This window comes from Rhyacophila brunnea, unplaced genomic scaffold, assembly GCF_057557595.1.
Source record: "Rhyacophila brunnea isolate RB1 unplaced genomic scaffold, BYU_Rbru_1.0 scaffold_3, whole genome shotgun sequence".
Taxonomy (NCBI): domain Eukaryota; kingdom Metazoa; phylum Arthropoda; class Insecta; order Trichoptera; family Rhyacophilidae; genus Rhyacophila; species Rhyacophila brunnea.
This window is the reverse complement of record NW_028232965.1, coordinates 54,382,845-54,410,577: the sequence shown is the minus strand read 5'-3', so window position 1 is coordinate 54,410,577 and position 27,733 is coordinate 54,382,845. Positions and strand designations below refer to the sequence as shown.

Genomic DNA, 27,733 nt, shown 5'->3' with positions numbered 1-27,733 from the left:
CGAACAACCACCGACCTATACACTGATCGAAACTGTGTAAACAAACTGGCACACAATTTACAGAGAAATACAATAATAATTATCCTGAAATAATTTCATTGTAAAATTATTCTAATCCTACCTATGACTAAACATAGCATGACGTAACTACAATGACATCACACAATTCTTAACCGAATATTCTGGAATGACCCGCACTACAAATATTAAAACACTCGAAATTAATTACGGCACGGCGCTGTGAAGTTCTGTGAAAAGAAAAAAAACATTCCTTCGCGAGTCGATGTTGATTTTGCCTTGTTTTGGCAAGAGGTGAGCGCTCGTGAATTTTGTAACAAAAAGTTGTTACGGAATTACGATTTCCACTGAAATTTTTATTTGGATCGAACCAAAAAATAAATTTTACCATTAATCTGAGGACGCACAAGATATGCTATGTGACCAAATGGAAACAATAGTCTGACTATCTTGTAAGTTTTCATTCAAGCTAATCTTTTTATAGACGAGAATTCATTTAAGTAATTGCAGGAAGACTTAGCTTTGATTGAGAACGTCGAACATCGTCGTGAACTGGAAGGCCACGTGACTTCTACGTCTTATCCAACATCCTTCAGAAGCGACTTCACGTTCCTCCAACGTGAAAAATCCTAGAGTGCCTCCTGGGTGTGTGGCAGGGAATGAAAATAAAAACGTCCTCTCCGTCGTCTTTCACCATTAGTCTCAAGTTTCCTGACTTGATTATGATGATTGATATCCACGAACATGTGCTTTTCAATAAATTCTATAACAGTATATTGGAAGGCACAACATGTTAATTATACAAAAGCGCGTTAAATGATTAACGCAAAAGTTATAAGTGTGCATGGATTGCACAGATAAACGTGGATGTGAGGCGGATGTTGGATTCTAACCAACCATCCATGCGGGTAGAAAGCGGATATGCTCCCTCAAAAACTTCACACTAGTTCACAGCCGACAACGTGTCGTCATTTATTTGATAGTATCAAATAAATAAAAATTAATTTCCACAACGCAGAAACGTTTTCAAAACCACACTAATGTTACTATTATCAATACTAAAACTGAGTAAAGTTAACTAAGTTACTATGGCAGAGCGCAAGTAATGTGCGTCCTGCTATTGTGAATGTTCAACTAGAAGTCCCCGCATCTTTTTCAAGAATGCGCGCAGTCGCTCACTTCTGGTATACCCAACCACAAATGTTCCGTGATTATAGAACATTCCAGAACCGCTCGGCTAACTAGACAAAATGCACTACGGAAGAAATACATACAAGTATAACATATAATATGATTGAATGCTGGTGACAAAAACTCTCGCAAGGCACCGGAAACATGAAACCAACTTCACCGTCCAAATCGCGTTGGAGGCGACAATGTAACATATTAAAAAGACTAAATAGCGGAAAGATTATAAAAAAGTTGGGACAGAGGCCCTCACAGGAGCGTCTCCGTCACCAGCAAATGGCACTAACCTAGACACAATTTATAATTACATATTTACATGCATCGAGCCCTCCTTAACGTCCTTCCATTCCCAAGTCCAAGGGGTGTATTCCCGGGTGAAGATGACACCAACACTTTACCCTTCGACACGGGTATGGAAATATGCCATCCATTGTTGAAGCGTGTGCTCCTAACACGACCGCGTTGCGCGGCACGAGCGCGTCCGCCCGGTAGAACGTTTTGAACCAGAAGAAGCTAGTTGCCTCCCACGCACTTGTGTTCTCGCCCCCGCCGCTACGTCCCCCCCACCTTGTCTGCTCCGGCCGTTGATTATTTGCAGCCAGCATGAGTTTGGTGTTGCCAGTTAAGAAAGTATATTTATGGTTTCTTTAGGTGACGAGTTCATCGCGTTACAATACTAAGATTTAAAATACAAAAGCTGATCGCCAATAGTAACTCAATTCGAAAAGAGCTTCAGAGAGTATTGTAGGAACCATAAGTTAAAATTTGTCGCAGTTGGATAGGATACCAATAGCATCGTGGTCAATGTGCGTGGGCGCGAAACCCAAAAGACGCAGGCCCGATTTCTGCTGGGTATCGTATTTTTAAAAATAAGATGTTTTCTATTGGTTACATATTTTCTCGGCAGTGTTTATGTGTGTTCTATAAATATGTGGCATTCTTTTTTAATGTAGTTGGTTTAGAAAAATGCAATCAGCACAATCCATTTAAACTTCTAAATAATACAAATAGTTAGATTAAAAGTAGTAAAGACGTTCAGAGATGATTCAATAACCTATAGGTATATTTTTGTAAAGAATTTTTATTGTTATAAAAGAGAAGTGGGAACATGCTATTATATTATGCAAATATAATATGTATCATAATAATTCATAAAATAGAAGTATCTACTGTAATTTTAGAGGCGAAAACCCCTAAGTTTTTAAATTTAGACGTTTTTTAATAATATCAAAGGAGGCTTGGCTTATTCAATCAAATAAAAGCTTTGAATCAATACACGTGAATAACGAGATGATCTCTTTTGACGTATAAATAAATATACATAATATATATTATCTGCCTAATTGATTGAAATGGTATATTAAGCTTATATTATGGTAGCCAAATAATATACTCTATGAAAGCTCATATTAAAAATAAATATTATAAAATATTAAGTTCAATATTTATTTAAATATTATGAAATACGTCACATGTTTTAGATGAGTTGTTCTTTATGGTTTCACATATATGTAAATTAATTCATACCGCAATAATATGCAAATAGTTAGGTAGATCTAAGGTTGTAAGTTCTTATTCAGCAAAATAAATGTAAATGCCACCCATATTCAAACTAACGCTTTTATTAACTAATTGTTAATGAAATTATGGATGTTAATAAATCAATGGGAAGCGTAGCAGTGGACGGCGCCGCATTTCATGGCTTAAGAACCTCCGTGATTGGTACGAGTGCAGCTCCACTGAACTGTTCCGGGTAGCAGACGACAAAAATAAGATCGCCTTGATGGTGGCCGACCTCCGCTAGGGGATGGCACAATAAGAAGAAGAATGGAATTATTGTTTTAAATCATTGTATTTTTATATACTTACATATAATTATTCCTTTTAAACAATTCAATATATTATATAATATTGTGTAAAATGCTCAGTGAGTGAAAAAATTCGCGTTGTTGACATATTGAACGATATAAAACTAAATCTATACATTTTTCTGCAAGTAAAGATTTTACTGTGAGTGAAAATTGACTGATTTTATTGGTCTCTTATAAAACAATTAGAGTGGTTTGTGATTAATAAAATTTAATTATTTCATTTTTACGATATTATAATGGTGATGTAGTATATTATCCAGGCGTGCACGTAGAAAAGTCCATTTCGCAAAATCCTTCATAATAATGTTATATCGATTTTTTTAAGGCAGCGGGAGGGGGCGGGATTAACAAAATCTTTCAGTTGCTATTGAGTTCCGTATTTACCCAGTGGACCTTCGCACTTTTCCAGGTATACATGTACTTACCCCAAACCCAGACACTCCGAACTCTGAGCCTAGCAATGAACACCTGGCCTGCAGCTATAACTATGGGTGCTCGTAGCATCCATAAGCGGTCATCTAATAAGCGTGGTCTATCGGTTACAAATTACTAGGACAGTCAGTGACCACTTGTGTCGTCTGCGCTGTCTTGTCTTTTAGACATGCCGTGTCAAAATATTAAAGTAAACATAATTTATAAATGCCACGGGTATTCCAATGCCACCGGTCATGGGCGCCATATAATGCCAAGTGGAGTGTAGAGTAAACACTTTGAGAAGGCTGTTCGAAAGTCAAATCATCTCGGTCATGATCCTTAGTTATGACGTCCTGACGTAGAATTATTATTTATTCACCTAAATAATTTGTATTTTTTTATTCCTAGGGGAAGGTCCGGACCTGAAACCTCCCCCCCCCCTTGAACCCTTGAATATATCTTCCGACTTCCTATAAACTCGGTCCCTATTGAAGTATCTAAAATGTGAATTGGATTTCAAATACTGCACAATGCTAACCCAACAGTTTGATATCTTTGAAAACACATTCCATGTTCTAACTATAGGCAAAGTATTAGCCACAGATTGATGTATGCGGTATACTCGGGCATATTACCAAGATACTGATAATATAGTATGATAATATAACTTGGGTCCTATTTCTATGCAGCCTAAAATACAAGATAAGCCCATACATAATTTAGCTTGATAGAAACGCTGATAAAGTTTGATCGCCTCGAGCGTCTATGCATATATTCGGGAGACTGTAATTTTCTAATTTAAAGTAAACTCATCCAGAATATATCATTAAGTATACATACAACTGTTTGTAACGATATAATCATGTTTGAAATGTGTGCAAGCATTTTTTGTTGTCAGTGCAAATTTTATTTTTTATGTCTATCTAAAGTTCCTGGAAAACCCCAAATTTTACGGTAGAGCTTTCATAATATTGACTACTTTGTACAAAAACACTAAAACATGTAACGAGGCTAAATTACAGTAAAATAGTAGTAGTAAAGTGGTTTCATTGGTTGCAGTAAAACTAACAGAAACACACAGGCTTTCTGCACAATATTTCTTTTAAGAGCATACTTTAGTGAAACGGCAAATAATTTTTAACTATAGGTGCGACGAAATGTCGGACTCGCTGGCAATCGATCGTTTTACACCGTGCCCCAGCTGAAGTATAGCCTTACAACTAAAAATTTCACGTACTTTAATCGAAGTAGACCGCGCGACGGGTTTCGTAGTGCTTCGTTCAAAGATTGCCCACCTAATGGTGGCCGATCTCCGCCAAAGAATGGTACGATAAGAAGAAAACTAATGTTGAAAAAAAATACGTATACATTTATACACATATACAAAAAGAATGCTTCAAAGAACTATCCTACAAAATTTAATATGGAAAAAGCTCTGAAGCAATCATACCACTCAGCATTAAATGAGTGACATATTACTTTAATATGACGTATATTTTGTTGTCAAAATAAAACAATAGAGCGATAATATGGGTTTGCATTTCCTCAACCGTAACTGGATCAGTAGGGTATGTTTTGATTTGTTAATTACGATAATATCTCTTGTAATATATGTACTGCATTTGTATACATTGGATGGACAATGCAAGAATTCTCACTCAACTCATCGAGTCCGTCACGCGATACACTACTATCGTCACGAATCCTTCGCTCGACGTAGTAAACCATCACTCCACTTGAATCAAGTCTCTCAGTTCATTAATATCACCAAACCTTTGTTCACTCGACTATCTTACTCTGACCATTTTACAACTCGCTGTACTACTGCACCAAGATAAATAAACATCCACATCCATAATACACACTACCGCTGCCTTTATCTGCACGTATCTACACCACCTGGTCTACTGCCAAAGTTCTATTTTTATGTGATGATCCGTTGTCGAAGCTTAAAATACGATTGCTCGAAATCTTTGTAAGATGTCATGAGTCGTTAGGCAATGTAGTGCAATACATCCACAATAAAATAATTAAACATACGAATTTGCTTTTATTCCGCAGTCGTAAAAATCCACATTGATTAATGTCATTATTCATTAGATACAATTCGTATAGCGAGATGTTTGTGTAGTCACTAACAGTATAGTGACACCATTCGTGATGTGAATTCCCGGGCCATAAAGCTGATCGATACTCACGATTATATTTAAATAAAATTATAAAACAAAAAATATTAACATTCTAATATGCTCAAATTTTTTTATAAAATTCTTTTAAATTAAAAAATGTAAATTAGCAGACATGGATTTGTCAATTTTCTTGCCTACTCTCAATGGTCCTGAAAGAATTCCAAATTTTAAATAAAGTTTCCATTGTTTATAATTCACTTACTCAAGTGTTTTCAAAGAAATCGAGGCGTTCGAAATGTTGAATAATAATATATTTAAATTTTACTCAGTGTGAAATGTGGGTAGGTACCATCTTCAACAAACTAAAGCAGTGGAGGCCCCGGTGAATGCTCGAGTTAATGTTTTTAAGCCTAATAAAATTCGTACAAAATCTAAATACCTATAACGAACTATTCCATTAAGGTTCTCTATGATATATAAGGAGCGTGTTCAGAAAACAAATCTTCGACATCTTTATTTTATTGTATATAATTATTTTTCTCGTAGTATATTCATGGGTTTTCACCGTGTCTCCTTCTTCCTTCTTTACTCAACATTTTGGGCTCGTTGCAGAGGCCATTATCAAGAGATATGTTTTATGATGAAATGTAGTGTATGTATGTAAATGTAAACGTTGCTCTAAGAATGTCAAAATGAATCCGATTATCTAAGAGCAAACGTTGCTCAGAGTAATCTGTCAATCATTACGACCGGGGATACTGGCTCGAATATTAGATTTTGCTGATAGTGCCGGAAGCCATGACGTTTTTAACCGTAATCCATCATCCCTATTGATATTTTCAGGGTTTCTGTGGATTTCAATGGCCTCCTTTACCAATCGTGCGATCAAACATATCTCTTGATAATGGCCTCTGCAACGAGCCCGAAACGTCGAGTAAAGAAGGAAGAAGGAGACACGGTGAAAACCCAAGAATATACTACGATAAAAAACAACCGTGAAAGCCTCAAACATTATATAAAAGTAGGTGTGTAGATATTGCGAATTGCGAGGTGGGTTTTATGACTTTGAAAGTAACGAGAAGATAAGAAAGCGGACCATGCAGCTACTCGTCGCATCGAAGGTGAAGATGCGACGCTGGACCAGGTTAGGTCACGTGTTACCGATACCACAAAAGAGTTTCAATGAGGCCCGACATCCCTTCAAGCCAACCAAACACCGGCCAAGGTCAAGGACAAGGTCGCTGGCTATCATCAAGACTTGATATACAGCGCGACGGAGCTGTTGGCATGACTTGAGCAACAGGGGTTCCTGAAGACGCCGCGTGGTGCCCAATGCATACCATCCCGTGTCTCGTTGTGCTATTCGTATTTTTTCTTTTAATAATTTGTATTTAATTTATTTATATTTATATTGAAAAATTAAGTCCGGCATAGGCACTAGTGGAACATATTAGTTAAATATTTTATTTATCATAAATTCATAAACAATGGGGGCTACTTTAAAAAATAATACTTTTTAATAAGTACATTTTGTTAACATTAGTTTTTTTAATTTTACATTTTCACAACAATCACAATCATTAAATGAAAAATCTAAATTGAATAAATGACTCATTGTCAAAAACTATTTCATTCATTTCCCGGTCAAAAACCTGAAAATTTAATGTACAGCTATTTTCTACTGTAATCCATCTACAGAAGACTGTTTTATAAATTAGAATTCTTCAGGCAATAATTTTCGGTAAAACGGTTTTGATGCAGTCACTAAAGAAGGAGACACGGTGAAAACCCAAGAATATACTACGATAAAAAACAACCGTGAATGCCTCAAACATTATAATTATTTTTCTTTTGACAGTTTCTCAAACGAGTATTTTCCGACTAACTTTCTTCAAGGCATGCCCGCCTTTTATTCTCTTGAAGCTCGTAGGTCACTTCTGCTTTTAAAGCATTTTCCTTGATCTCACGTGGTATAGTTTCCAATCTCGATATTCTAGAAAATTTGAATTTTTATGCACCCGTCAATTACATGCGTGGTCGCAGCCATGACCTATTTTGGGTGAAAGCTGTTTCCTCATGTCAGGCTCACTAGGCACCAATAGCGAGGGCTATGCGGCTGGTCAATGCATTCCCAAGAGATGTAGATATTTTTACTTTAAAATTCTATTGTATTGTATAATTTTTATTTATTTTTGAATTAAAAACTTATTGTTGTTTTTTTATTTTATTTCTTTTCTTTAAAATTACTTTTTGCTTTTTTTCTCTACGAAATTGATTTACCTGTACTTTTCTAGAATCACTTTTTTGTTATGTGCTCAATGTGTCTTTTTTTAATAAATATATAAATAAAAATATAATAATATTATAATATCTTATATTACTAGTCTGTAATAAATATTATAGTATATAGAAAACCTTATTTTTATAACAACGAAGAGTCGTTGACTTATATTGTGTCCATCGGGGATTTTAAACAAATAGAAATATCACTTCAGTGGGTCTATTCTATACTTATCGACCGCTAAAGTGATAAAGTAATAAATATTATCATACTTAGGGTAGGTTTGTATCAAAATGTTAGCACTTATTGTAACAATTACACGAAGTTGGTTTTTATTGTTGCAATAAGTGCTATATTTTAACAGCACCTATCTTGCTGCTGTTGAAATATCGCACTTATTGCAACAATAAAAACCAACTTCGTGTAATTGTTACAATAAGTGCTAATATTTTGATACAAACCTACCCTAAGTTTGATACTATTTATCACTTTAGTGTTCGATAAGTATAGAATAGACCCACAGGTGAATAACACTTTCTAAATTAACAAAAATACGAATATGACAAATTGTTTATATGACGTAATACCAATATAAATTGTTCGGTATTCGAATTTAGATCTAAGCTCATCGCAGTATAAAAAGTATTGAATGATAATAATATTTCAAATGTTAGCATGTGGCGCCCTCACTCAGCCAACAACTTATTCTGGTGCATATAATATGTACATACTAAATTTATTCATATAGTAGGAGTGATTACTTTTGAATTTTAAGTTTTCGTTCTATTCGCCACTGTGTTTGATTCATAATATCTAATATATAACTGCATTTTTGTATTTATTAAAATATTATTGATACGTATTACAAATTCAAAAGTTAATCCGCGGTACAGTAAGTATTGCATAGTTTTACCGTGTCAAACTAAATCCTTTGATTATGGGTTCAATTATGAATTATTTTTATCAGTGTGAGTTTGGCTCTACAAAATGGACCCTGTCGCAATAAATATTAATAATTGTCTTTAAAGCACTACATGTGGCGTACAAGCCCCACAATTTATTATGGATCCTTGTGGAGTTTGATTCGCAAGAAATAAATACAAAAAAAAGGTTCCTAGCGGAAAACCATAAAAATGTTTTTATATAAAAAATATAAATTATATTATTATTATTATTTTTATTACCCACGTAATGTTACGCGTGGGTCTATTATAACTCAAGTTTTTTTACATAGTAGATAGTTAAGCCTAGTCCAGACAATATATAATAATAATATGTACAATTTCCGTTGATATATATATATATATATAAACTTTTATACAAATGACATTTTTTTATATTCTACGGAGGATGAAAAACATTATATGAAAATGTATTGATAAAGGAGTGTGGGATTTAGTTGTAGGCTGACCAGGTGAAATACGTGTTAACACTTTTGACATTAGATTGATTTTAGTTGATTATAATCATAATGTTGTTTATTTTGACTTTTGTGCGTGACGGACGCTCCGCTCCTTTCACATTATACGGTTCTGACCGTACGGCAAAAATCGAATGGCGACATTCTTTTAGTGGCATGAAGAAGAAGACCTTAGCTCTTTTCACATTACATGGTGACGGTTAAAAACCGAAACGGCGCCGTATAGTAGCCATCCAATACCACTGTATTCACGGCGCCCGGACGGCCACCGATGACGTGCCCTAATGCACGTTTTCACATTAGATGGTTTTAAATCGACAACACTCAATCACAAATTTATGACGGATAAAATCGTGCATAATCCGTATAGTGTGAAAAGAACGTGAACTTGTTGCCGATTTGGATTTTTACCGTTCAATTTTTTCAGTGCGGTTAAGACCGTATAGTGTGAAATAACCTAGGGAGCTCAGAATTAATTAATTAATCTGTTCTGTGCTGTGTAATATGCGTGTGCTCTGTCCTGAGGGCCAAATGTGACGCTACACAAGCAAGAGTGATGATATTGGCTAGAGTTATTCACTGTTTAATCGAAAGTAACGTCGCTTGCTCTTATGGAATGTTGTTTTGCTTAAAGCGAAGAAACATTTACAGTATGGACTATCCAAACTATAGTGGATTTGATAGCAATATTTGCACAATTATTGACATGCGCTGAGTTTCAAAAAAATGATACTGCACATACATAATTTTAAAAACATTTCTGAGCAGGAATCGAACCTGCATCTCTCGGGTTTCGCGCCCACGCACATATACCACTATGCTAAAGGTACCATACTTAATTACGACAAATTTTAACTAATGGCTTTTATAATACTCTCTGAAGCGCTTTCTAAATTGAGATACTATTGGCTATCGGCTTTTGTGTTTCAAATGTTCAATAGATACAACGTTTCATTCTTAAATCTTGTGAATTATTCGTTGAATGAAAGGAGTTATTAATTAAATAATACTGCATTAAATCTGTTATTATACAGATGTATGTTGGTCTGGAGTAACCTTATATACCTACTTTGTAAGAATAAAGAAGTTTTCCGAATTCAATATTTTTACAAAATTCAACCAACTCTTTATTTTTGTATCGACTTATAAAAGTCATAAATAATTAGGAATCATAATTTGATAAACATAATCAGACGAATATAATGCTAATTTATAGCTAATTTTATTTAATAAAATATCTTCACGTGACGCCTTTGTATTTTTGTGTGTAATGAAAACAAGATTTGATTTTGATACTTATTTTGGAATTCCTAGTAATATTAATATAATTATGAAGAGATTGATTTAAATGTCTAATAGTGTGTCATTTTTTCTGCTTCAGGTACATCTTCTCTTTGGCCCTGGCCGATCTTTTGGTGATCGTGACCAGCGTTCCCTTCGCCTCCATGATCTACACCTTAGAGTCATGGCCCTGGGGAGGCGCCATCTGCAGACTCTCGGAGTGTGCCAAGGATGTTTCTATCGGAGTATCAGTGTTCACCCTGACGGCATTATCAGCCGAAAGATATTGCGCGATTGTTAATCCACTGAGAAAACTGCAGGTTAGTACCTAATACATTACTAGTCTTCGTTATAGATTAAAATGTTAATAATAGAGTGGAGAATTAATCACTGTGCCACCAGTGCTCTTGTATGTGTATCAAAGATGTACTATTAATGTAAGAGTAATCAAAAAACAATAAATACGTAGGTACCATAATAGGGCATGGAAAGGTGCATGACAGGTATGGGGATAAAAAACTCAACCCGTGTCAGCAATTGGCATATTGAACAAGCAGAAAAACCTCTAACAGTTGGTAATCTAGAATTTCCGTCGATAAATAAGTCGTGATTAGTGAATCCAATCCCGAGCCCAAATCTTGATCCCGGGATTTCGGGATTACGATTTGACGATCCCGGGATTGGCATTTTTTCAATAGTCAATATAAAATTTCTATATATACAAATAACGTTGATAAAATCTGTAAAAAAATAAATTTAGTATAATTTATACCATTTAAGACATTTATTGTTAATATTGTGTACGTTCAATCTAGGAAATACATAGGTTTAATGGAGTAAATAATTTTTCAATATGTATAAATAATAATGTGAAAGTAAAACAGTTTTATTTATTTATGAAAAGATAACAAATACAAGTTCAATTAAAATAAAAAAAATGACAAATGCATTAAAAAACATGGTGGAATCACTTTGTTAAAAGTGCGAAGCATTGTTTTTTCCAATCTTTCTCGTTTTTATTAATTTATGTGAAGAAATAAAATTAATTGGCAACACATGGGTAATAAATCAAACTTCATTCAAACTCAGTTTATTTTTAATGTATTTGTATGTTATTAAAAGTATTTTTTTTTTGTTATATTTTCATTTTTATTTTATTTTCCATACAAATTGATAAAAAAACTCAATCCCAAAAGTTTTGGGATTATGTTTACCAATCCCGGGATTCATAGGTATCGAAAATAGTTCGGGATTTCGGTATCCCGGGATTGGAATCCCTAGTCGTGATACTTTATCTAGGTAGGTATGTGATTTTTAGCTATACCATCAACTAGCCATGATAATTCAAGAAGTGCATACCAATTCCTAAATCAAATACAAATGTTTCGTGTCATTTACCAAACGTGTTCTACAGACATTTTTAATATAATCCCCCTACCTTTTCCACTCAATCCATTAGATATTATATTTCGTCTGGGGGTGTCTGATTTACTCACACATTAATTATATTTAGATCTGAGTTTACACTTTTCAAAAAAACTTTCGTAATAACTATCTCGTACATCTATCTACCTTAGATATTATATTTTAGTTAAGTGATGTCTTACTTGTTAAACTTTATATTATGTATTATGATTAATACTTTTATGACGTGTAGGGATATGAAAACTTTCGAGTAAGTTTTACGAGTATAATAAAATTATTTTTCAGGCTTATTTTACTATCTCCGAATTAACCACTGCTTATAATTATCAGTGTGTGTAAAAAATACTAGAGTTATCTAGCAATAGAATTACGAATCATGCATTTAATTAATTTAATATTAATTAATGGAAAAAATGTTTTCATAAGTAGCTCTTGTCGAATATCCATGTCCTGTGCATAGCGGTCCTCATGGAGTAGTTCTATTTATACGGAAAGCTTTAAAAATTATTTGAATACAAATTATGGTATTCTATAGAGATAGTTTTTTTTAATCGACCTTTTCATCATTACGCAATAAGCAACTAAGTAAGTATATAAAAAATGAATTTTTCGTAATATCGAATAGCTTTTTCTGGAATTAATTACTGTTTAAATTCTAAACAAAAACGACTGGATTATTTCAATACAAAAGGGTTTGTTAGATTAGTACCAACTATAGATCATTGCAGCCATTTTTTTCTGATTCCCACCAAAATTGATATTTGTGCTCAGTATTGTTTGGAAAACCACCATGAAAAGATATACGATTAATTTTACAGCGTATGTACACAAATTGTTAAAATTTATTACAACATTAATGAATCTATTTGAGCTACGTTTCGGGCATTACGTGAAATTTATTTTCAAAATAGTCGACTTATAGAGCTTACTATTCGTAATTTAATTAGAAAACTCAGGAGTAAAATGGTAATTTTTGTGATGTTAAAAATCCAACCTGTCAAAAATGTACACGTACTGCTGAAAATATCGATGTTGTGATTCAAAGTGTGGATGAAATCCAAAACAATCAATTACACGTCGTCCTCAAGAACTTGGACTTTCTTGGCACTACATGATATATTTTTCATAAAAAATGGATTTGAAGGCGTATAAAATAAAGTTAACACAAGAGCTTAAACTAAATGACCATTACGTCGAAATTTCGATGATTTGGCTTTATAACAATTTGAAACAGCGATGATGCTCAACAAATCCATAAAGTCACACTTGTCTCAAAAAACAAGGCTATCAAAATAAAATTGACACCAGAATTTAAATGCCAATATTTTAGAACAAATTTTAAAACAAGAGTTTGAGCTGTTGTTTCCGTATTAACTAAGATATCACTGTCATTTAATCACCTGATGATTCATGGTATAATAAGTATTTAAAAAATACTTCAAAATAATTACAAGATAAAAAGAACTTTTTATATATAACGTTTTTAAATTTTCTGTTAATTATTATATTCAATATGCTCAAACTTGTAATTGATATGAAGTAAATAAAAAACAAACAAACAAACAAATATAGAATACTGAAATGTCATTTTAACATTTCAATTTGATTTCCATAGTAACGCACATATAATATATTAATAATTTAGTTGCTAGGACCTTCCCCTAGCATCCAATAATATTCTTTTACTTTTTACGGATTTCTTTAAAATAATTTTCCATACAAAACAGAATTAACTGAAAACGAATTCAATTCTGCTTAAATATGGCTAAAAGTATTAAAAGAATACATTGGCATCGTGTTCTGATATATTCTAAAAGTTTCAAATATCTAGCTAGTCGGGAAGTTAGTTAAAATCGATTGCAAGATTTGTACTGGACAAACAAGAATACCAGCTAATAAAAACGTTGTAATAACGTCACAAAATGTCAAGGAATAGGAAGACCATTTTAATAAATCATGGAAAACTACAAAATCTCACGAATTCTACAATATTATTTGTTGTCGTACAAGTGTGTCAAGTATACAATATAATGTTGTCAACTTCTATTCACGTCTGTTAGTCTGTATAATAAAATTACCTCTAGGCATGGTCAAGTTTGCGGGTTTTTTTCTGTGAACTTTCTTATGAGAGTAAGCTGTTACAAGTACTAAAAAGTAGTAAAGTGCGTGATAGTGCTAAATATATTTTGATGGGGATACTTTTATGTAATATGACTAACAAAAAAGAATCCTTATTTTTGTTAGCGTGATAATTTCTGGCAACATTATTTTAGTTTTAGTATAAATAACATAACACTCTGAAGCGTGAGAAAAAGAAAAACTACATACAAAAAGTTTTCTAGACATCTACTGGAGTGACCGTTTTGTTGATATTACTGTGTTAAAATTAATGAAGAATATTTACTTAGCGGTGTTTTGTAATATATCAATGTTTTTATTATCTACTCAATTCTTCATTAAATTCACTAAAATAGTGTCACTCTAATAACTCTTAGTCAAAAAATTGACGCAGGAGATACACGGCGACTTATTTTTTTTTTAAACTTAAAGTATCCTTAAACTTAAAATTTTTAGACTAGGGATTGTAATACGGAATGAAAATGTCAATACCGGTTTTTCGGTATTCCTTATTGAATAGTATTTCTTAAACATTAAAAAAACAGAAGTAAATAAATAAAAAAATAAAAAAGACAATAAATATAGGTATTATAATCTTTTTAAAATATTATTTTATAGCAAAAATCTACATACTTACATTAATTATGTTGACATTTGACATCATAATTGTAGAACTAGTGATTTTTTACAAATAATTTTAACTAAAGCCCTCAAAAGTTCATCATGTGCAAATAAGTCCGGCTGCAGGAAAAGCTTCTTAAATTCAGCGCGTGTACAGTCATCAATAATAATTAATTTTATTAATTTATTAATTAAAATTTATTAATTAATTAACATTTTTGTCACGGATTTTTTCTATTTATAAATAATATTATGATAATTCATCGCGATAATTACTTATATAAAATATGTTTGATGAAATTTATTTTATTATTTTTTCACCTCTGTTGGATTTACTCAATATATTTGCATTTTAGCAGTACATAACTTATAATTCATTTTCAAAAACGTAAACGAGTGTGCTTTCTTAATATTGAAAATTCCGGTATTCTGGATTTTTATAACCGGTATTTCGGTATTGATAAATATTGGAATACCGGTTTTGAAATACCGGTATTGCAATCCCTAGTTTAGATCCCACAATATATTAGCTGGGTAAAATACACGTGTTGTCGTTTTTTTATCAATAAATGTATTTGAATTAAGTGCATGAATGTTCGTAATCTTCTCCCTTATAAATATGGGGAGAGGGATGATAAGGGTTATGTGAATAAATTACAACCAAAACCGGTAATATTTGTTAAGTCACCTCCTACGACCTACGTCATGCGGGCATTGATTTATATATACACACACTTGCGGCGTCTCACCTGACCTATTCATATATCTGTCAGGTCTGCTTCAACCTTTTTTGGTAGATTTTTTTTAAATAATAGACAAATCGTCACTTACTATTAAGACCTCGTAAGTCCGATATTAATGAAAAATGAAGTTTGTTTGACAAAATTTAAACAAAAAACATTTTAAAACATATCGAAACCTCGGTTCTCTAGATTAGTATCTATCTATCGACAAATTTTAATAACTCGTAAGTCTTGTGGTTTCAAACATGGAATTAAAACCTAGTATTTCACAACCAGTGTTAGCAGATTTATCGATTAGAAAGGTGTTTAAAATATTGTTTTTATTACGATTTTTCCTTCCCCCCAACATTTTTCTCAAACAGACTTACGAGGTTTTAATAATAGTAAAGTGAGGAAATACATAATAATATTTTCTGTCCCCTAGACTCTAGAATCTAGATAGTGACAACGTGAACAAAATTTAGGCTCATTAAGCGGATGAGTGGTGAAAAGCTGGTGAGTATAATAATATAAGGCAGCCGACTAACATGGAAATGAATAGATAACGTAGCTTTAATCTTGAGTACCTACAGTAGATGCAGCAAGGAGGTTGTTGGAGGTATTTTACCATATAGGAGATACCTGGCGTAACAATAATTAAAAAAAGTAATTTTTGTATAAACCACTATTTTTTTTTATCTAAACGTAACTCTGTTGATTTTTAATACTGTTATTACGATCTTCTAAAAGATTTTTTGTTTGAGGTGAGCATAATAATATTATGTTTAAGCAAAAACGTATAAAAAAATATATGACTGACAGAAATCTAAGTATTTTATGAATTTTAATGTGTTTCGGAACTTTGAATTGATTTCAAACAAATTAATTTGTAGTCCGTTACAACTTTTAATACGCTTGATTTCATGAACACCACAGTTTTACTCAATAAACTTAACCTTTTAAAATGTATTCACCAATTGAAACGAAAATATCATCTACTAATATTCCGTCAAACTAATGCAAGTAAGGTTTTGTCATGATTGTGTTCTCTTTCATGACCCGATTAACGAAAGATTCATTTTTTTTCTTTCACTCGAGTATTAACAACTATTAGTTCACCTACATTCCAACCAGCTGTCTATTCAATAAAATCCTTTTCGTGATAACATTCATCCTTTCAACCATTATTCTTTAATATTATGAGAATAAATATTAATAATCTAACATCCTTGTATACACAATTTCAGAACACTTCAGAGAAATATATTATTATAACCACTAGAAAATATATTTTTGAAGATAAAAAACGACCCCCAGCAGGATTCCCAGCTATGTACTCTTCTTGTCCACCTGGCTATACGTATCTTATCTAATTGCGAAGAAGTTAACTAATGGTTTTACAATACATTCTGAAGCGCTTTCAAAATTGCGTAACTTATTGGTAATTTAACTTTGTTTTAAATCAAAGCATTGAATTAGGTACATTAATTACCAACCAATGTCAGGATCATTCCAAATTTTTGTTATAAACGTACTTGCACTTACTAATAATTTAATAAACTATTTTTTTTATCAACGTTCAGTGAACATAGCATAATATGTTTAATAAAATAATGTTGCATTCTTAATTGTTGTGAATTATTCGTTGAAAAAAACCTTTTAGTTTTAATATTATAATATTATTTGAGATATATTAAACATACCCACTGATCATCACTGTTTTATATAAACTTAATAAATTGTTAGGGTTCACATGGCTTTTGCATAAAAAATACCGGAGACTACGGAAAGGAGATTAATAGCAGAATAGGTACCTATATTTCCCAAAATATGGGAAAGTAGGACCATATCAAAATCGACCAAAGTTTGCATGGGGAAAGTTCTGATCTTGTTGATCTTTCTTTATGGTGTTGATAGTTGGACCATAAATAAAATATAATTTTGGGAGATTCATGCTTTTGGGATGTAATATTACAATTAGTGTATGTTAAAGACGCCGTCGACATCAAAGAAACTCGCAAGGTATCAATACAAATTTATATTTAGTAGTTTGAGAAGACCATATGACATTTTTTTAACTCAATATTTACAATACACAAGATTTTAGGAATGATAGATTATATAATATAGAACAGCGATGGCAAATACATGGCAGGCTAAAAGTTTTCGACGGCACGCCAAAAAGATTTTTTTATATATTATTGAATGACGTAGGTACATTCAAAGACTAGAAGTAGGCTGACAAAGGAAGATTAAGCAGCAAGTATTCATTTGCAATCAATGACATATCAGCCTGATATAAAAAGTCTCACGAATAACACGAAACTTAAAAGCTCAAACAAAAATTAGTGTGTTATTAAATAACTTACCTAATTGTTTTTATATATTCAATAAATTTGATTTAGATTTAAACTATCGTGTGTACACCTCTGTACAATTCTGTCAATCCCAAAGACTGGTGGACGGGACACGTTGAGAGAATGCCTGAGCACAGGACGCCAAAAATCATGACCAAGTGGATCCCACAGTGAAAATGGTCTGGGTAGACCAAAGAAGAGGTGGGCTGACTGTATCGAGGAGGACTGGAGAAAGATGGGGAGGGCTGGAGACTGGAGAGGAGCAGCCAGGGAAAGGAGCACGTGGAGGACAATTGTAGAGGAGGCCAAATCCCGCCCGGGATGTAGTGCCGAGAAAGAGAAGAGAAGAGAGATGTGTACACCTAAAAGAGAATGGCACGCGCCACGAATTAAAAAAAATAGTCTTCTTTTGGCACGAATATCAAATCCTATTTGCCATCCTCGTTATAGAACATACATATTAGAAAAAAAATTAAACCAAGTTGTACCAAGTGGAACTCGAACTCAAGTCTTTCATTTTCCGTGTGAGTGCTTTTGCCTCTAAGCTATCGATCAGTCTGTCATGCGAATTATTTCTTATAACTAAATTTTAACTGAGGCTTTTAAAAAATTATGCCAATCAGAAGGCACTCTATTTCATTTTTGAGATTGCCTCCTGACTGGTGTTTCTGAGGTTTTTTCAAAATTATGTTATTTCCATACGTCATTATTAGATATATTTTATGACGTATATTGTGAAGTGAACAAAATATAATTTAAACTAGACCGTAATTATTCGTATTGAAATTATGATGTATAATGGCATATTATGCATTACACTCAATTTGATGATTTTATTAACATGCATTTCATTTCACATACAACATCCTATCAATTATAAATTTGTCATTCGCAACTAATTATTTCGAGTGACATTTATTCCAATTATATTTTACGTAATATGTCATGAAGCCATTACTTAGTTAGCTCAAAATAATGTTATATTTCACCATGATATTGAATAATGTCAATCAGAGATTTAAATGATTGATTGATTAGAATAGATAATATATGGTAATGCGTACAAATCCTCTTATATGGTGTCTCTCCATCTACAGTAAAATTAATTTTGTTTAATTTCCTTTATAATACACTAATGATGCCTTGCATTGTCACCCCAAGGTGATAGTTATAATTATGTATTGTTAAGAATATTCGATTGGTATGTTATCAACTATTGAAAAGGTAATATTATTTGTTCAATGTTAAGTATATCATTGATCATGCCCAAATTACCCGCCCTATCTAACAGTATTACTATACACATATAAAACCCTTATAATGTGTGCCAACATTACTAACTAAATATTTAATATTTATACCATTGCAAGCCATTGTAAAACTATTCAACTCGTTTAATTTTATTCAACTAAACTTAGTTCTATTCTTCGAGAGGTTTTACTACGGACCCTACACTCCTTAAAGTTCTTTGAGCTTTATTACTATGATACCCCGACCCTCGACAAATTAAGCGGCGTGCATTTTTAAGCAATAAGTATCAATAGGTAAGTTTTTATTATCAATGGTCAGGATTTTAATTACATGTTAAGTATTTATTTCAAAGTATCAGTAAAAGCCTGTCAATTTTAGGTTTAGCAAGTAGTAATAATATTAAAAAATCAGTTGTGAAAATAAATAATCATTATTTAAATGACATGGAACAATAGATAAAATATATTTATTATTATTTTGATAGTAATAAAGTAAAAAAAAACATTCACGCACGGGGAGGAGCGCACAGAATTTTCGGGTTACCATCTCGCGTATATTAATTAGTCAATGCTCGCACACAACATTCATGAATATTCGGTACAAACCATGATGAACAATTTATTAAAAGAAGACCAACTAATAGGTTGCAAAGGTGGAGAAAAAAGAGCTAGAAGAACATTTCACACATAAAAGGTGAATAACCTCAAACGTGTGGTGTTAAAACTCACTCACGAAAATTGCTAAATAAATTATTTCTGTAATAAATAAGTTTGTCCAAATTAGATTTTATTCTGGCAAAATGATATTTATATTCACGTAATTACCATTAATTATTTAAATAATTCCCTATACTTATTTAAATACCTACTTCCATAGTGATTATTTCAATACTTACAAATACTCATTTTATACTTGCTGTTGAAATTAAATAATTGCCACTATTGTAATAAATACTTGCTGTTTTATTAAAATACTTGCTATTTTGCATAAGTATAAATACAGGTAGTTACCGAATAATTTAAAGTCAAATAAAATAACTAAGTTACACCTACTGAGTCTTATTATTGATAATCACCTTTCATTACACCAGGTGAATAATCGTAGCCCGGTGGTAAGAATTACCGCTGCCGAACACAATAAATATAACAAAATGAATCAAGTAAAAATCATACCTAGAACTAAAAGATATAATTTTAAATAATTACCTAGGCATGTATGTGTCAATTTGAAAATTTTCACACGTAAGTTGTTAATATTTCAATGAACTTCTCATTATTTTGCGTGATTTGTGGAAAAATGTAGTTGTCAAAACGACACCTAGAGTGTAACCGTCAAATAATATTGCCAGCGTAGTGACATCCAATTTGTAATACTCTCTGCCTTGGTGACTAAGCAAATTCTTTATCACATAGTCGTTATCTGTCACTCTTTCAAACAAGGTTTTTACTTGTTATATTATTATTATTATATAATAGTATCATATAGACTTAAGATGGGTAGATATTTTTCATGGAAAAAATGACACATACAATATTATAATGTAAAATACCCATGTAGTTATAATATTAATATATTACATTATTTAAAAATACATATTTTATTTAACTTCAAGATGATGTCTTATAGTATTGGACCAATCCACATTTGAGAGATTTTTTTTTTTAAATTTGATGTTTTAATAAATATAATTAATTTTCACATACAATGAGTTTTCATACAATCTTCTTCTTTTACTATTTCTGTCTTTAATCAAAGATTGGCGATCTAGTTGCAGTACCTATATCGTCTCTGTTCTGGCAAAACACACTAACTGGAGAATACTAATTTTGAGTAATTTGACTTTGAAGTTGTTAAAATGTTTGAAATGGTCTATCATGTGAGTTTATTAAGTAATCGTAAAAAAAGATGACTTTAAAATAAAGACTGTTTATTTATTAAGAAAGTTTCCAGACGGTTATGTTTGAAATAAGGTACATTTTGGTATAACTAACTCAATATGTCATTTTTTTGAATTAGTGTCTTCTGCCAGAACAGTGACGATATCTTCCTATCCTGGACCACTCATATCAGTTCACCAACACATTTAAATTTTAACGTGTGATACATAGAGCTTGAAATGGACCGGAACGGACCGGAGCGTCGTTCCGGTTCATACGATCCCCAAAATTATCGCTCCGTCTCGTGTAAATATTAATTTGACGGTCTTTGCGAGATATGTCATATTATAAAAAATCTAACAAAAACGTTTTTTTAAATACAAATAGGTATGTACAGAATTAGATAAGTAGCAGTGTTAATAATTTCGTAAAATTATCAAGCGCTCCGGTTCGTAAAATTTTCCATTTCGAGCACTGGTGATACATAGAAACGTTGCAATTATTGAGGGCATAGTGGTAAAATGTCAGTTGCGTGAGACAAGTTTAAAACATTTAAAAGTTAGGTGGAAACCATTACAGTTTGATGGTTAGGTACAGTCAAAAAAGTCACAATTCTTCGGAAAATTACAGGGGAAAACATGGATAGATTTCACAAATCGCAGTACAGAGACAGCCGCGGGTGATTATGAAAAAAAAACATAAGAAAAGCTAGGTCAAAGTTGAAAGTATGCGGTAGATGTGAAATGTAGGAGCGATTGAAAACACGTCCGTATAGTTCGAAGGCGGCAGTGATCATTCAGAAAGTCCAGACAGTTAACTTATTTCAATAATTAACCGCCTCAATACATAAATATGACAAACTACCCTCGATAGCTGCCTTGTGTATAGAATAGATGCGCTGGAAAAGTATGAGAAGAAATGTTTTTTTGAGTGTCCACGATTTACAAAAAAAAAAAACTCTCAAAATCGGCCTATAACAAACGTTCCCTCTTTTTTTTCAATTGTGTGTACGGATCATCAACGCATCTGAGCAGTGGCGTAACTAAGGTTGGTGTCACCTGGTGCGGTAAATTTACATCCCCCACAAACAGACACATACAAGCTTTCATTAAAACTTATATTTTTAAGGTATTTCATAATTTAAGTGATTTTATATAATAATAACAATAACAACGATAATTTTTGAAGGACATAAAAAAATAGGAAATAAAGAAAAAAGTATTCATTGATAAAATATATTAAATACTAAACTTGCAAAAGGTTTTTTTGTATTTATCTATATTTAATCTATCATATACTAGCTGAAGTACCCGGCTTCGCACAAGGTCGCTTCGTGGTTATATGTATCTTAGATATTTAAAAAATAATAAGAAGTAATTATTTTAATTATTAAAATATTAAAATATCTGTGTAATACAATACAATGGCAATATGAAAAAAAAACTAATATGAGCGTGCGCAAACAACTGGTCAAAATTTCATCGCAATCGGATGAATAGTATAAAAACGCATACGAATAGAAGAAGATAGAATAGAAGAAAAAGAAGAAAAAAATAGTTGTATCAATTCAGAAACCTTTGCGGGCGTGAAAACAACAACTGATGAAGGTTTCATCGCAATCGGATGAATGGTATAGGAACCATACGAATAAAAGAAAATAGGGTGAAGAAGAAGAAGATGATTTTTCTAATTCAGAAACCTTCGCGGGTGTGCATACAGCCACTTACCAAAATTTCATCGCAATCGGATAATTGGTATAGGAACGCATACGGGACAGACAGACAGGCAGACATTCATTTTTATATATAAGATATAGCCTATACTCTTTGCGAAAGTGCAAGCAATAAGTTGACAAAGTTTTATCGCAACCGGATGAACGGTATGGCAGCGCATAAAATACGAACAAACAAACAAACATTATTTTTTATATATTAGATTTGTATGTTAGGCTGTTTTTGTTCAATATAAACACTTTTATGAAAAATAAACATTTATAAAAAATGTGTTTCTATTCACCTATATGAAGGGGTGATGCAACAAATATATTTTTTCTTATTAATTTTTCAACTAAGTAGACAGGTAAAGAAATTCTTTCTCCGAATTTTGTTGCATTTCTATTGTACCTACTTTTTTATGTAGTATAATATACTCAGAACCAGCTGTGTGAGGACTGTGCGGGTGATGAAAACATGTGTGCGGACACATTTTGGTACATTACAGGGAACATTGCCGATAACACTATATTGACCAAATAATAATAATACTGGACATGAGCCATCAGAGAAAAAAAATATGTTAAAAAGTATGTAAGTTTTTACATATAAGGTTTCAATGAGTATTAAATTAAAACAACATTTTTTGATACCATGATTAAATGGCAACAGTATTATATTTACGAAGTTCTTACCCTTATAATAAATATATTTTTACACGTCAAAAATATACGTAAGTATTCTGTACCTCAGAGGCAGACGGATGCAACTCCGTTTTTGGGGAAAATGAGTTTTTTTAAGAATTGTCATGCTAAAGGCTTTATCTATTAGTGGCAGAGAGATGAAAGTCCTAGTCCAAGATATTCATAGAATAAAGATGCAAGTGCCATACCTACCTTAGAGGCAGAAGGATGCAAATCCAATAATACACTAAGATAAAATTCTCTCAAACCGTCTGCAATATGTACTAGACGAGAACCAGCCAGGAGAACGAGCTTTAGAGGAGGATACAGCACTATGGATCATATTATCCAAGTCATCAGAGAAATTAGAGCGGTAACAGGAATACAATCTGCCGCTATCCATGGGTTTTATAGACTATGAGAAAGCGTTCGATTCCATAAAGAAATTTTCAATACTCGATGCACTCAGAAATCGAGGAATCCCCGGGCGCTACATAAATATGTTCAATAATATATACAGTAGCGCAACAACAAGTCCATAAACCATCGCGCATTTCCTATCAGCAAAGTCGTCCGACAAGGTGATACAATCTCACCTAAACTATTTACAGCTACATTTGACGACTTATTTAGACAACTTGACTGGAATGATACGGGTCCCCATAAATGGAGAATACGTGAGTCATCTACGCTTTGCCGATAACAATAAATAGTAGTTTGCAAGACTCAGAAGGCCTCCAAAGCAGAATGCAGTAACTCGCTGGAGTAAGCAACAAAGTAGGCTTGAAAATAAATGTATCAAAGAATAAAGTCATGTTAAACTGCTTTGTGGGCCAAGAAGAGATCCTCATCAATGGCATTCAGCTCGAACAGGTGAAAAACTACATCTATCTGGCACAATAAGTGTCTATAGATGGATGTATATTTGATGAAATTGTTCGCAGAGTAAAGCTAGGCTGAAGTGCTTTTGGCCGCCTGAATAATTTCTTCGAAAATGCCTAAAGTGCAAAGTGTTCAACCAGTGTGTACTTCCCGTAACCACATGCGTATGAAACATTGAGCCTAAGTAAAAGAGAGATCCAGAAACTTAGAGTAGCACAACGTGGTATGAAAAGGTGCATGCTGGGCATAACGCAAAAGGACAAAAAAAGAATGAGTGGATAGGGGAACAGACAAGGATTAATGATGTGATAGAGTTTGCTAAAAACCTCAAATGGAAATGGGCTGGAACATGGCTCGAAGAAAGGATAATCGTTGGACAAATTTAATCATCCAGTGGTATATCCAAGAGGTAAAAAACATCCGCAAGGTAGACCTAGAGGCCGCTGGATCGATAAAATGATAAAGTTCTGCGGAAAAACTTGGCAACGCAACGCACAGAAACGAGAGAAGTGGAATCAGCTTGGAGATTAGCGAGGCCTTCATCCAGCAGTAAATAGATTCAGGCTGGTGATGATGATGATGACATAATATTTTTTTTTTTTTAAAAAAATGTGTTTTGCTTTGTTATATTTATACCTATGTATTTTTTTAACTTATAAATTGTTTTATTTTGGCTAGGTAAATAAGATGCAAATCCACATTAACAAAATATCTTTAGAGGCAGAAGGATGCAAATCCACACTACGTTTTTTATTTTATTTTTTTTAGATATAAAATTGTATTATATTTATTCCTTTCTTACATATTCCAGAAGTACTTTAATTGAATTAGAATAAAAAAATAATGCTCATTCTATGTATATTTTCTTAGAAGTTATGAGTATTCGTTTAAAATAAAAATTGTATTTTGGCTCTCCTGAACAATTGTGTATTTGGATTTGCATCCGTCTGCCTCTGAGGTACAGATATTATTATATACATAATGCCAAACGACGAGTACCTAGTATGCAATATGAGAAAAATTGTTAAGATCAGCCTTGTATCCTTGGCTTGGAAAGAAATCTTACAGATGAAACTTTGAATAGATTATTAAAAAAAAAACCCAAACAAGTTCATAACTTCGCCGCAATTTTGTTGAAATATTTATGTTTTGTATTTTATTTCCACAATAGCGGTTCCGCTTATATATTTTTTTAGTTTTCGCAATACCTACTGTCGAACCATACTAATATTTTTTTCTACAAGTATGCAATAACATGCTCATTGCTTACTGCTTACTGTTGTATGCCATGCCAAACTGTGAGGGTTGGAGTAGTGCTTACCGCTTACATATCGAAAAAGCTTTCAGACATAGCCTTGTCACAAGTGTCGAAGCAATCCCCCGAATAAGCCGTCTGAATAGAATTTGACCAGAGGACAATCTTTTCAGCGAATATTCTTTTTACTTCACACATTCAATTAGGGAAAAGAAAGATTGTGTATTTTTTACCACCTATGTACTATAATTAATTATTAATCTACTGTTGTTGTGGACAGTTGTCTATCTCGTAAATATTTATTATTTTTACTACATTAAAATCAGTTATTAGTACCTATAAACTTATTCAAGAAAAAACCGATCTTCAACCTAACTACAACCCTGTGTGGGTCTTGGCCTCATCCAGTATCCGCTTCCATCCAAAACCGCTTTCCAAAAGTTTAAGATGCTTAAGGTCTTTAAATAATCTAACTCGACACTATGTTTCCATCTTATGCTAGGTCGACAAGGTCTTCAGTTGCCTTCCGGCTTCCAAAATGTCAGTTTATTTATCATGCGTGGCTCTTCGATTCTTACATTGGCCAGCCATCTAAGGCGGCCCGATTTGATGGACCGTACGATGCTTGGGTTTCCGTATAAAGCGTACAGCTCGTAATTGTATCTTCGTCTCCACCCCAACTGTGTGTCATTGATGGGTCCGAAAATACCACGCAGTACGCTCCGCTCAAATGAGCCCAAAACTCTTTCCATGCTTTTAAACATGCACCAGATCTCCGAGCCATACATGACAACTGAATTTATTAGTGTGTTGTACAATATGCATACAAGTGTCACAGAACTTGGCCATGCCATGTCCAATGCCGCCTCTTTACTCTCAGCGTGATGAGAGGCTGCTTGGTCCGCTGTCTTATCTCCTCCTTACTCCTCGCAAAACCTGTATGCACCGCAAACATCTATTTTCCAATCGCAGTACATGGTTGTACTGAGCCTTCGTAAAGTACCATGACTCGCTACCACTATATAGGTACCTAGAGAAAATACAATCGTTTCGATTCCACACTTAATGAGTTGGTTTGTTTGTTACGATTTAATAGTATTATGCAAGATATTATTTTACAATCGATGCGTATTTTTTTACGTTACGTAAAATTCGCTACGTTTTATGTTATGTAAGTCAGAAAAACCATTACGAAAGAAAGCTTTCTTTGTCAGCGAAGCCTGTCAAGTAACATCTGCTTGTGATATTTCAAAACGTGCTCAAATGCATCGTACTAAGAAAAGCGACAAAAGCCTTAAAATGCATGCAATAGATTTTACCACATTTTTCAGTAGTGATACTAGATGATGTGTCACTATTTACAAATAGAATATAATAGAAAAAATAATAATGGAAATCAAGCTACCTACTATATAATAATATGTAATTCATCAAGTCTAAAATTTTTCTCTCTAATTTAGGTTAAGGTGATACATCAGTGAAACGGAAAATAATTTTCAACTATAGGTGCGACGAAATTTTGGACTCGCTGCCATTCGGAGAGAGAACGTCGAGCTGGAAACACGTCAATTTGTTTCGTGATGGCGACGGGCGTATTAATTCTTACATCGTGTAAGATGACTAAAAACGTTACCCATTTACTTTAAAAAGAAAACATGCCAATGGATATATTATTATTGTTACTGATAGAACAATAAACAGAACATTAAATGGACAAAATATAACCAGTTTCACTTTGTATAGGTAAATACATTTACTATACTTATATTATTATGTATCTACCTACAAACAAGATGTGTTTTAAAATGCTATGTTTCTGACTGTCTCATATTTGTCACCGTTCATACAGTTGTGATGTTCCATCAAAAGCTCTTGCAAATGTGAATAAATCGAAAAAATGATGCGATAAAAAATAATGAATCGCGTTTTAAAAACCATTCATACTAATCCTTGAATAAAAAAAACTGTACTGAGTGAGATTCGAACAAGTATCTATCACTGTCTTCTCGCTTGAACTGTCGAATTGACCATCATTAATAATTACTGTGATTTAATTCCAATAACTGCGGTTTCAGAGGTATTTAAAATTTTGTCAAATTGGCAATGACAGTAAAGTTATGAGTTGGAATCCTATTCGGTTTCAACCTTTATTCAATGTTAATACGTACCTATATTTCTGAGAATATTCAAAATTATGTATTTATATTAGGAATAAGTAATTTAATATT

The 27,733-nt window shown here is 32.8% G+C and overlaps 1 protein-coding gene across 1 annotated transcript in view; it reads left to right on the top strand.

The window, feature by feature from the left end:
- The window catches only part of LOC147068564 (neuropeptide CCHamide-2 receptor-like), a 250,218-nt gene that overhangs the window by 72,899 nt on the left and 149,586 nt on the right, over positions 1-27,733 (top strand). The window contains exon 2 of the mRNA XM_085953002.1: positions 10,703-10,922. Coding sequence (XP_085809128.1) covers positions 10,703-10,922 — 220 coding nt within the window. The remainder of the gene's footprint in view (positions 1-10,702; positions 10,923-27,733) is intronic.